This window comes from Euprymna scolopes, chromosome 39, assembly GCF_053919585.1.
Source record: "Euprymna scolopes isolate OS-2025 chromosome 39, ASM5391958v1, whole genome shotgun sequence".
NCBI lineage: Eukaryota > Metazoa > Mollusca > Cephalopoda > Sepiida > Sepiolidae > Euprymna > Euprymna scolopes.
The window spans coordinates 4,244,295-4,256,681 of NC_136520.1; the positions used below are offsets into that span (position 1 = coordinate 4,244,295).

General features: G+C 35.1%; 1 protein-coding gene across 1 annotated transcript; it reads right to left on the minus strand.

Moving 5' to 3' along the window:
• Positions 1 to 11,217: 11,217 nt before the first annotated feature.
• On the minus strand, positions 11,218 to 12,105 carry LOC145263572 (uncharacterized). Its single transcript, XM_080120419.1, has one exon. The coding sequence runs from the start codon at positions 12,103 to 12,105 to the stop codon at positions 11,218 to 11,220; it is 888 nt and encodes a 295-aa protein (XP_079976545.1).
• Between the last annotated feature and the right edge of the window lie 282 nt (positions 12,106 to 12,387).

Consider the following 12,387-nt stretch of genomic DNA (forward strand, 5'->3'; position numbering starts at 1 on the left):
CCAACTGCGCTTGGTAAATGTGTCGGTAATCAGAAGCAACTGAAAGACAAAGTGTACCCAGACCTGCAAAACAATGGAAAATCACCGGATTGGCTTGCTGAGAGGGCTATTATTTCGCCATTAAACAGCAATGTGAATCATTTGAACAATTCAATAATGGATGAATTTCCAGGAGACACAAAGCAATACAAGTCAGTTGATTCGGCTACTAATGAATATGAAGCTGTTCACTACCCTGTGGAGTTTTTAAACTCTTTGGAGATATCTGGAATGCCTCCACACATTTTAAATCTCAAAATTGGATCGCCAATCATGATTCTTCGATCCTTGGAACCACCAAAAACAACAAACGGAACCAGATGTGTTATCACCAGATTGCACACCAATGTACTTGAGGCCACCATTTCCTGTGGTCCCTACAAAGGCGAAACCGTTCTACTGCCAAGGATCCCCTTAGTTCCATCGGACTCAGAACTTCCATTTAAATTCCGGAGACTCCAATTTCCTGTGAAGGTGTGTTTTGCAATGAGCATAAACAAAAGTCAAGGTCAGACATTTAACACCATTGGCGTAGACTTGACATCAGACTGCTTCAGTCACGGTATGTTCTACGTCTCCATCAGCCGGACAGGAAGTTCAGAAAAACTCTACATTCTGGCTCCAAATCAAAGTAGCAGAAATGTAGTTTACCCTGAGGCTCTTCAGTGAAAAGTTCGAGAAATGGATATGAGGAAAAACTGACATGATCTGATTGTGGTAAGTTTTTAGTATTGAATGTGCAAGATAAAATTTAAGCAAGAGTTGAAAATTACTCCAATGAAAAATTTACTATGTAACATCAAGTAACCTTCCTTTTTGATGAAAATGTTTTGTGAAGTTCCTGATTGAATTTCAGTCACTACAAGAGGTAGTTAAAATGTTAATCACCTTATGCAATCGTTGCTCTTACAACATCAACTTACGGGAAAGGTGCCCATAGATTTTGGTACCCGAGTGCGCAACAAAGCTCCGTGCGAAGCACGGGTATCTTTGCTAGTTATATATATAATATATATAATTATATATATATATAATTATATATATATATATATAATTATATATATAAGTTTGGTGTAAAGCTAAATGTTCGGACCAGTCGCCAGGTAAGGGAAAATTCAGAGTTGTATAAAACATTCCGCCCTGGCGCCCAATTCCACCGAGCAGATCTACATCGTCCATCCGCTGCCCATGGGGATCGAAGCGGTAACCACCACTAGTTCCCGATAAAGTCTCTTCCTAGGCCGTGTGAGGACACTGGTCCCCAGCAAAGTTCAAAATCGGATTCGGCAAAAAACGTTCGTTTCCTCTTCGGTCTACGTTGACCTTAAGGTTGGGAAAGGCGCTTCCAACCACAGGAAGCGACAGAACATCCTCTAGCAAACGACCCAGGAAAGCTAACCTCTCAGCATGTCTGACATGAGATTGGGCAGTTCCAGGCCTCCCTGCGAACATAATGCTTTCCATCCTTCCATAAGAGCGAGGAGAGGAGCCCTTTGAACGAGAAATAGACATCCAGTAAAGGATGAGCTGAAAGACGTACATGGCGCACGCCTTGGCTCGACCCTTCAAGGACAATTTCTTTCGAATTCAAACCTACCGACAATTCAACCTTTGTCTGCACTCCAGTTTTTATCTAGTTGAGAACCCCCCGTCCAAACCAAACACCAAGAAAGTGGGCATCGGTCCAGCTGAATATGCCCGGAAATGTAGCGTCTCCACTCCAGCCACAGGCCGACAGACTTGCTATGGTTGGAGACAGTGCCTGTGAGTTCATATCAAGTGAGTGCCTTGGTCACCGCTTCAATGTCCGTGCGACTTGACACAAACATGTCATCGGCGAACACAGAAACCCTGGCCCTTAACTTGAAAGAGGGGCTCTAATGCCAAGACGTAAAGCAGAGGCGAGAGCAGGCAGCTCTGACGCACCAACCAAGAGATAATCCAAACCGATCAGTGCAGCTTCGGTGTAGTTTTCTATTCCGTCTAGGATCATGCAGATCAAATAATGATCTGCTTGAATCGATCTCCCCTTCACAGCATAGCTCTGGTCGAGTTTGATCAAGTCAGTGATGACAACCTGCAAGCGATAAGAACTTTTGCCAATATCCGTTTAGCAGAGTCAATGGCCTAAAACTGGTTCTCAACCTTTTTTGCTCATGGACCCCTTCATAACTATTGGTCATAAGACAACCTATTTTTCACTCATAAATTGAGGTTTTAATAATCAAAGAAATATATAATTAAGCTTTATTTTTAAATGAAAACTAATTTCATGCAAATAAAAGTATTCTACAACAACTAAGTTTTAGGTTTTGCCTGTGAAATATTCCATGGACCTCTAGGGTCCATGGAATATTTCTGGGGTCCACATGTGGACTCCGGTTGCGAACCTTTGGCCTAAAATCTAGATTTTCCTCCCCACCATGCTGTTGACATTTCCTCAGCAACGTGATCACTCCCTTGGTCACCTGCCCAGGAATGGAGTCCTGAGCAAATCAATGGTTGAATATCCTTTAGAATCTAGATACATGGACAACAGCCTCATATAAAATTCATAGGGAAGACCATCAAACCCTGGGGACTTGTAGCCGACCTGCTTTGACACAGTAATGATCTGTTTTGTGATCGGAACATCACAACTAGACGCCCACCCGGCGACAGTTTACTGAGGGGGGGGGGGAGTTATCAAAAGGCAAGATAAGTTACTTTTCTACGTAACTGGATAATTTAGTGTTTTTAATGTAACCTGTTTATTCAGCTTGAAAAACTGTTCACCGATGTTGGAAAATTAAAATGGCACCAGGCTCTGTTTAACATGGTAAGTTTGGGAAAAGGAGTTAAAAATAAACACTATACAAAATACTATTAAAAACTCACCGAATATATCAGCCTATGTCACGGTAACATTGAGAGAGTGTCTGAGAGTATTTTATAGTTTCTTTATTTTTAACTCATTTTCCCAAACTTACTGTGTTTATAGTCTGGCGCCATTTTCTAATAAATCAGTGAACTGTTTGAACAGATTAAACATTTCAAATAAAAACAAAAATATATCCAGTTAGGTAGAAAAGTAACTTATCTTGCCTTTCATAATTTTTTTTTTTTTAAGTCTAATGTGTATAGTAAAACAAACCTATAATTTGGTACTTGACAATTCAACCAAAAATAAAAAAACAAAAAAGACTGCTTATTTAGAAGCACACCTAATTTTTAAAATGGTGCTTGCTTGTTAAGAGATCATACAAATCGATTTTTAAATATCGCTTTAAGGGGGGGGGGAAGAAAAGAAAAAGTTATTGTTGAAAGTACTTAAGTTGAAAATCGTAATATCAAAGTTACGAAAATTCAAGTAGAACAGCTATTGTGTTTTTAAGTGCCGCTATAGCCAACACTATTGCAGCCATGAACACGTAATCTAAAATATTCGTTCCAAGTTACGTCCCTTGTGCCTAAAAATGCAATTTTACCCTATCTCCGTAAAAATCGAGTTTTAATTATAAACTTGCGAGTTAGTGATATATCAAATTACTATTTGACATGAAAGTAATGTTTTTGCTTAAAACATTAAATTCGATCTGTTTACCATTTTGGACAACTCAAAAAATGTTTACAAGTTTTGATGGTGTCCGGAAAACTTGTCCATTATTGAATATCGCTTGAAAACATGAGTTTTTGAAGGAGACTTAAGAAATTTTAGTTTTAAAAGATAAAATTGAAATTTCGTTTTCCACCTAGCTGGCTAAGTTTTCAGTGGTTTAACTTTTAATGCAGTAGGTGTGTCAGACTGAAAAATATTGAATTCGACCCGTCTTTCCAAGTTTATAAAGACTTGAAAAAAAAAAAAAAGAAAATGTAATTCAGGCCCTAATTTTTTTTTTTCTTTAATTAGAGCAAGGACCAAGGTTTCAATTAAAGATTTAAAGGTTTTAAACTTCGGACTTTACGGTAAATTTCTAAACTTGTTTTAAATTTGAATATATTGATCTTTTATCTTCAATTTGTGATATATCCTGGCTGCAACACAAGTTTATAAATACCCTAACCCGCTACAAGAAAATAATGAAACGAATGGAATTGAAGGAAACAAAAACTCAATTGATGGAATAGATAAACGTGTCGTTTATTTACTGTTGAAAGAAAATGTTTTAGATATAACACGTGTTCATGTCCGCGCTCGGGTGTAACCATCGTTTGTTGCGGGACTGGTGGTGTAGAAAGAAAAAGGAAATGTGTTCATCTCAAGTTCGGGTCACTATCGTTTGTTCGCGAATGGGAAGAGAAGCGAGTAGAAATGAGAATGATAGTCCAGTGTGTAGACAAAGACAAAGGATAGAGGGTTGACATCAGTTAGCAGTCAGCTACGCGAAGGTATTCTCAGGGACAAGTTGTATATGTATAGACAGAAAGAGTGAGAATGTCAATCCAGGTCATGGAGAGAGAAAGCGTATAAAGTGTACGTACGGTCTGTTAGTTTTTTGTCCCACATAGTAACAAGTGGCGTGAGGTATGTGCGCACCTGCCGAAACTGCGGTGGCTGGTGCACCAACCAACCATCTCGGAAGGCAGGTTGGAAAAGGGAGAAGCCGCTTATTGCTCTTATAGGTGTTTCCACTGGTCTTTTGCGGATGTGTGGATTTCCTTTGAAAGAGGAAGTGATGTTGTCCTTGTGTGCGTACGTGTGCGCATGTGCGAGTACATGTGTGTACGTTACCGTGTGTGTATACACATGAATGTGAGTGTACGCGAACGTGAATATATGTACGTGTGTGGACGTGGGCGCGTAAGTAATATGGCTGGAAATGTGAACGCATGTTTTTGTGTGAGACTAGGAAAGGCTCGCAATTTACTTAAATATTTCAAAATGGGGGGGGGGGCGTGTAAATTAAAAATACGTTTTTCTTAATTATTCTCGGTTTATTGGAAAGAGCATAAAATTTCACATTGACCTGAAAATATCGTAAAAAAGAATCAATAGAAAAATGATAAAATATTTTTATTACTTTTTATACAACTTCAAGTTATTTTGGAAGTATGAAAGAAAATAAACCCTCTTTTAAGAGAAATCACGAGTTTATATTTTATTCGCAGTTTCGCGTTGGGGCGTCAAATTCCTACAAAAATTCTGATATTTATTCAGTTCAAAAACTGAGTGTCAAGGGTTACGCGAGAAGAAAAAAAAATGTCCGACACGGGATCTCGATAAAAGCTCAAAATAGAAAATTCAAATAAGGGAAAACGTATTAAAAAAGGGCCCTCAAAAAAAAAAAAAAAAAAAAAAAGTACTCCTTGGGCGTAGAGTTCCATAGCGACCAGCAGAAAAATTTAATGGTCGCTCCATTAGTCCAGGCTAAGGCATGCGCATGTAACATTTTTATTTACTTACGTTGCCTTAGTAACTAAACGATTTGTCACTTTCAAACATTTTGAAAAAGTTTTACTCTTAAGAGAAAATTAAACATTTATAATTTCTCACTTTCATTTTAAACTTTTTTTAAATGACTTTTATTGATAAGTCTACTTGAAGTAGACTCTACTTCTAACGGACACTGAACCCCTTTCATAGTATTTATCAGTTAAATTTTGCCAATTTCTTTTTTTTAAGGTTGGGAAAATGAGTTATGTCCGCCTAACAGTTCGTTACATTTGTTTGAACTCATTTTTCAAACTTACCGTGTTCAATAGCGAGCATGCCGCCATTTTTATTTTTCAAATACATCGGTAAACACTGATTTTCGAACCGAATTACATAAGCAAAACCACTAAAAACTCTTCCAGATACGTAAAAGAGTAACTTGCCTTATAACATGTTATATTTGACCATTTTTCGAATCTATAGTGAAACATCCCCGAATTTAAAAACAGTTGAACTAATTGCGCCAATTTTTTAATAGAGGAAATCAGAGGAAGGGGATAAGATCAAGGTGGTGCACTTAAGTTTATTTTCCAATGAAATTGAACTTTATAATACAAATAAAATATATAAATAAGAGGGTGGGGGTGGGGTTTACAATCAAGAGATTCGAAGTTAAATCTGGAAAAGTAAAGGAATTTACTAAACATAAACTGGGTTAAAAGTTTACCGTTTAAAAAAAAAAAAACGAATTTGCTTCTGAAGTTTAGAAAATAAGTTTGTAAATTAAAGGTTTCTACAAAATTTAAGTCATTTTCAAAAACTTAAAATGTTTTGAATCGCGGCCACATTTTTCTTGGTCACACCCAACGTTCAATTTCGAACTGAAAACATTTTTGCGAGACTTATTGCACCCTGCTGAAATAACGTTTAGAAAGCCATTCTTAACATGGGAGCGCAAAACTACTTAAATAGTGCGATTCAATCGCACAATCACCCTTTATAAAATTGTTAGGTGAAAGTACAGAAGTTCCCATTTTAAGAGGATTCGTTAAGTGCACCTCTGTACCAACATTTTAAAATGAATAAAGCCAATGACAACTTCCAGATAGGAAAGTTATCTTGCCTTTAACATTTTGAAACACTCGAAGTTGGAATATACAGATTTGGGTTTGTATTACTGTACAGATTTACTAAATCTGTACAGTAATACATCTGAGATTTAGGTGTATCAGAAATTTAGTGAAAATAGTGAATAATTCCACCCCATCTTTCCAAGCTTATAACTCCTCGAAAAGTGTAATTCAAGCCCTAATTTATTTTTTCAATTAAAGAAGCCAGGACAAAGGTTTCATTAAAAAAAAAAAAATAAAGGTTTTTTTTTTTTTTTAATGAAACCTTAAAGTTTAAAACCTTAAAAAAAAAAAAAAAAAAAAAATGTTTTTTAAAAAGGTTTTAAACTTCGGACTTTACAGGTAAATTTCTAAAAAACGGATTTGTTTTAAATTTGAATATATTATTTATTGACCTTTTCTCTTCAATTTGTGATATAAAACTATTCAACATAAATTTACTTTTTAAGAGAAACTTGAAAATGGGGGGGGGGGCGTGAATTTAAAAAAACGTTTGTCTAAATTATATTCGGTTTATTGGAAAGAACATAAAATTTCACATTGACCCTGAAAATATCGTAAAATCGTCGATTGATTTTTAGTTTAAAAATTGAAATACTGTTAAATATGCTCAATATATGTTACCGTGACATTGGTTGGCATATATTCGGTGTTTTTTTTAATAGTATCTTGTCTAGTTTATTATTTATAACACCTTTTCCCGAACTTACCGTGTTAAAGAGAGAGTCGGCTGCCATTTTGAATTTTCCAATACATCGGTAAATACTGTTTTTCAAGCTGAATAAACATGTTAAATTGAATAAAAACACGAAAATTATATCCAGTTTGGTAGAAAAGTAATTTATCTTGCCTTTGATAACATTTATTTGTTATATATTTGTTTTTTGACAATTTTTTCGAATCTATGTGTACAGTAATACAAACCCGTTACAGGCTGATATATATTCGGTGGTTTCTAACAATTTTTAGTTTTAATTCGCTTTCCAAACTTGCGTATTCAACAGCGAGCTAGCCGCCATGTGCTTTTTCTTCAAATATCAAGAAACTGATTTTCAAGCCGAATAAACACTAAAATTATTCAGTTAAGTCATTTTGCCTTTGATATTTATTGGCTTTGTATTACTATACAGATTCGAAACGAAAAAAGTTATAAAGGCAAGACAAGTTTTCTACCTAATTGGATTTTTTTTAGTGTTTTTATTGTATGTGACATGTTTATTCGGCTCTCTAAGTGCATGAGCTGGCCTGGGCGTAGCTTATCACTCGCTCGGATTTCTCCGTAAAATGACGTCACATGCTGCCATCTAACGAAGAAAATGGACGCGGGGGGGGGGGGCTTACAGAGAGAAAACGCGAAAAAAAAAAAAATAAAAATATGGAGGACTGAGGGGGGGGGGGGGAGATGTTTGGGAATTTACCTGAAACTCCCTTCTCCTTCAGTTTTGTTTTAGAATATTGTAGAAAAGTGAATTTGGCGCTGCTGTTTTGTGGCTATTTTAAATCGAACCTTATTTCAAATGACCGCGAAAGCCGTGACTAGCAGCAGCAGCAGCAGCGCCAAATACAAGTTTCCAGAATATTTCAACACGAACCTGCTTGAAAAATTATAGCATTTTCGGGTTTGTATTACTGTACACACAGATTCGAAAAAGTTGTCAAAAAACAAATATATAACAAATAAATATTATCAAAGGCAAGATAAATTACTTTTCTACCAAACTGGATATAATTTTCGTGTTTTTATTCAGTTTAACATGTTTATTCAGATCGAAAAGCATACAGTGTTTACCGATGTATTGGAAAATTCAAAATGGCGGCCGACTCTCTCTTTAACACGTTAAGTTCGGGAAAAGGTGTTATAAATAATAAACTAGACAAAATACTATTAAAAAACCACCGAATATATGTCAGGTTATGTCACGGTAACATATATTGAACGAATTTCTAACAGTATTTTGTCTTGTTTATTATTTATTACAACTTTTTCCGAACTTACCGTGTTAAAGAGAGAGTCGGCCGCCATTTTGAATTTTCCAATACATCGGTAAACACTATGGTTTTCGAGCTGAATAAACATGTTAAATTGAATAAAAACACGAAAAATATATCCAGTTTGGTAGAAAAGTGATTTATCTATCCTTTGATAACATTTGTTATATATTTGTTTTTTTTGATAACTTTTTCGAATCTATGTGTATACAGTAATACAAAACCGCATTTTCTTTAATTACTATAAAATTAAGGCAGTGTTGTACTTTGTCCCGAAAATGTTCGATAACTCTTGGCGGTTCACAATTTACTTATGACACCGTTCATATTAATTTGATTTTTATGCAAACGAAATTGAAATACACCGTCTAAAAAGCACGCGGTCGCTTTTTCATTAAAGTTTTGATAAATTTGCACGTTTTGGTAAATGTTTCGTTTAGGTCCACCTCCACAATTTTCTTTAAAATGACGACATTTATAGGTTTTCGACTATGCTGAATACGAAAATCGCATTGAAATATTGCAGAGATAAGTAGTTATCAAGATAGAAAAAAATGCATTATGCACGGTAATTTAAGCGGCCATCTTGGTTTTTTTCCTTCGTGTAAAATTCTGATTGCTTAGGGCGCACGCGCGCAAAAAAATGGCCGCCAAAATTACCGTGCATAATGCATTTTTTGGTATTATTATACAAACACCGTGACAGCGTTAGGGTTAGGGTTAGGGTTAGGGTTTAGGGTTAGGGTTTAGGGTTAGGGTTAGGGTTAGGGTTTAGGGTTAGGGTTAGGGTTTAGGGTTAGGGTTAGGTTTAGGGTTAGGGTTAGGGGTAGGGGTAATTCGCTGTCACGGTGTTTGTATAGTTTTACCCATTTTTTTCTATCTTGATAACTACTTATCTCTGCAACATTTCAATGCGATTTTCGTATTCAGCATAGTCGAAAACCTTTAAATGTCATTTTAAAGAAAATTGTGGAGGTGGACCTAAACGAAACATTTACCCACGTTTTTTTTTAATACGCACGTTAAAGTTATTACAAATACAAAATTAATTTATTTTTATTTTCACGTTTTTATTTTTTTTTTAAGTTATTTCAAGTTATTACAAATAAATTAATTTCGAACAAACAAAATATTGAATAAAATGACAATTGTATTAAGTTTTTGAATAAAAATTATTTAACACGACCTAACAAAATATTGAATAACATGAAAATTATTTAACAGGAACATTTTTATTAAGCATCTTGCTCTCGAAACAAAATATTGAATAAAATGGTACTTGTGCAGTTTTGCATAGACATTAAAAAATATAAAGATAAATTAATTTGTAATAACTAGAAAGAACTAAAAATTAAAACGTGCAAATTAAATAAATTAATTTTGTATTTGTAATAACTTGAAATAACTTTAACGTGCGTATTAAAAAAAACACGTGCAAATTTATCGAAACTTTAATGAAAAAGCGACCGCGTGCTTTTTAGTTTGCGTAAAAATCAAATTAATATGAACGGTGTCATAAGTAAATTGTGAATCGCCAAGAGTTATCGAAAATTTTCGGGACAAAGTACAACACTGCCAAAATTATAGTTGTGTAAAAAAAAAAAAAAAAAAAAGCCAAATTTGAAGCCAAATTTAAAAAAAAAAGGCCAAATACAATTTCTTGAAGGCCAAATTCACGAAATTTGGCCATGAAAAGAATAAATGGTAACATTATCAATAAAAGTTACTTTCCAACTTATCTGCATCATTCGTTGGTATATTTAAGTAGTTTTAAGTGCTTTTTATTTCATATCGAATGTTAGAGTGGTTTAAAATTATACCGTCTCCATTTTTCCCAAACCAAAACGTGGCTAATGCACGACGCCATCTTGTATTGGCGAAGTTCTAAAATGCCGTAAAACATACCCTGTTTTTTTTTTTTTTTTTCATAATTACTTTTTTAATAGAAAAATGAATGATGCAGGCAAGTTGCAAAGTAATTTTTATTGTCAAATAATAACAGAAAAACTTCAAGTAATTATTTTTCACATGCATGGGAGTCGAATAGAAGAAAACTTGTAATGTTTTCAAGGAAAAAAAAAGCTAAACAAATGTTTTGTCAAATTAAGTTGAAAAATTTATTTTTCAAAATTTAATTTAATTTTTTTCAAATAAAATACTTTTTTGAATGTCTTTTTCAAAAATAATTTAAGCAAAGTTCAAGTTTTTTTTTTTTTTTTTTTTTGTAAAATGAATTAACTTTTCATAGGAAATGAGAAAAGGAATGACTTTTTCACTTTTTTTTTTCACAAAATATAATTTAAGTTTTTTCAAATAAATTTTTTGAATGTCTTTTTCAAAAATAATTTAAGCAAAGTTAAAGTTTTTTTTTTTGTAAAATGAAAAACTTTTCATAAGAAAAAGGAATGACCTTTTCACTTTTTTTTTTTTTTTTTTTTTTCAAAAAAATATGGTAAATTTATACAAACACCGTGACAGCGAATTAACCCTAACCCTGTCACGGTGTTTGTATAATAATACCAAAAATATAATTTATGGAATAATTTTCAAAATAATTTTTTAAAAAACACAAAAAGTGGGTACGTTACGTTTTTTCTATAGCCATACATGTCAGGATCATTTTCTTAGGAATTTGTTTCCTCGGACTATTGGGCGACATGAAACTACAAAGTATGGGGCAGAAAAGATAACGGACATAAAAAGAAGCTAGTTCACGGGATAGCTTTCAGCTATATGAGTTAATATGGAGACAAACGGGTTACCACCAAATGTTTGCCTCCACATAAACTCTGAGAGATACGTGTCTAAAAGTTCCCGCTTGGTTCCGCATTCAATTTTGTGGCGCTGTTTTGCTGCTTTCCACATTACTGCAACCACATGGGTCGGTGTAGCCTTCGTTTGAGCATCTACAAAGTGAACCTGGTGATTCACCGTTAAATCGCGATATCCCTCTCCCCCACCTTTGCTGTACTCCTTCCAACAATCTGACACGACCGTGCTCCCCGGCAGAATGTATTTTTTTATTAATGGAAGGAGGGTTTCTGCATTTCGGTTTGGTACACTCACCAAGAAGCCCTCCTTTTCAGTGGGGTCGTAGCCACCAAAGACCCAGACCGGTTCTGAAATTCTTCCGACGTTATATTTGCGTCGGTTAAACAGAGTTTCGCCTATTTCCACTGTACGGCCGGGGCCCCCTATCTGCCGGGGGTTTCTAACAAAATGATCCTGGCAAATGTCTCTGAGAAACTTTTTCCAATCCGCGATAGTGTGTGCGGATTTTACACCACATTCGCGCTGGAGGTCTTTTTTACTTGCTCGCTCAAAGGCCCACAAATAAATAATTTTTATTATGCAGGCCATTGCCAACTTGGACTTGGCAAAAAATGTCCCTGTCCGTATGGATAACCTCCGTTGGCATATACTTGCTGTACATCTCCAGGTAAATCCATCCGAGGTGTCCTCTCTTGTCACTAGATTGCAGATGGTACCACATGTGACGCATTTTTTGCTTGTTGCCAATAATTTATGTTCTTGGCAAAAATTAAGAACACCATCACTGGTCCGAAGTTGTTCATGGAGCATGGTAAAATTCATGTTCTCTCAGGAAATGGCAAATTGAAAATGAGCCCAAAATGCCTTTTTCACCAATTATCATCAGCAGCAGCGGCAAAACGTGCTGCTGCTGATGATTCGTAAACAACTCCTGGGTACTCCTTTACCCTCCTTCCAAACTTGGACCAAAAATTACGGTTAACTTTCGTCACCCGTTGTTTACAAAGCCATTTGCCGGAAGTGACGTTTTATCTACGGATGATCAAAACCGTATAGAATGAACCTTTTTTTTTTTTATATAAGTTTTATTCAAACAGGCTTTAT

Bases quoted from the DNA above. Each gene is read 5' to 3' on its own strand.
- LOC145263572 (XM_080120419.1), bottom strand. From the start codon at position 12,105: ATGAATTTTACCATGCTCCATGAACAACTTCGGACCAGTGATGGTGTT.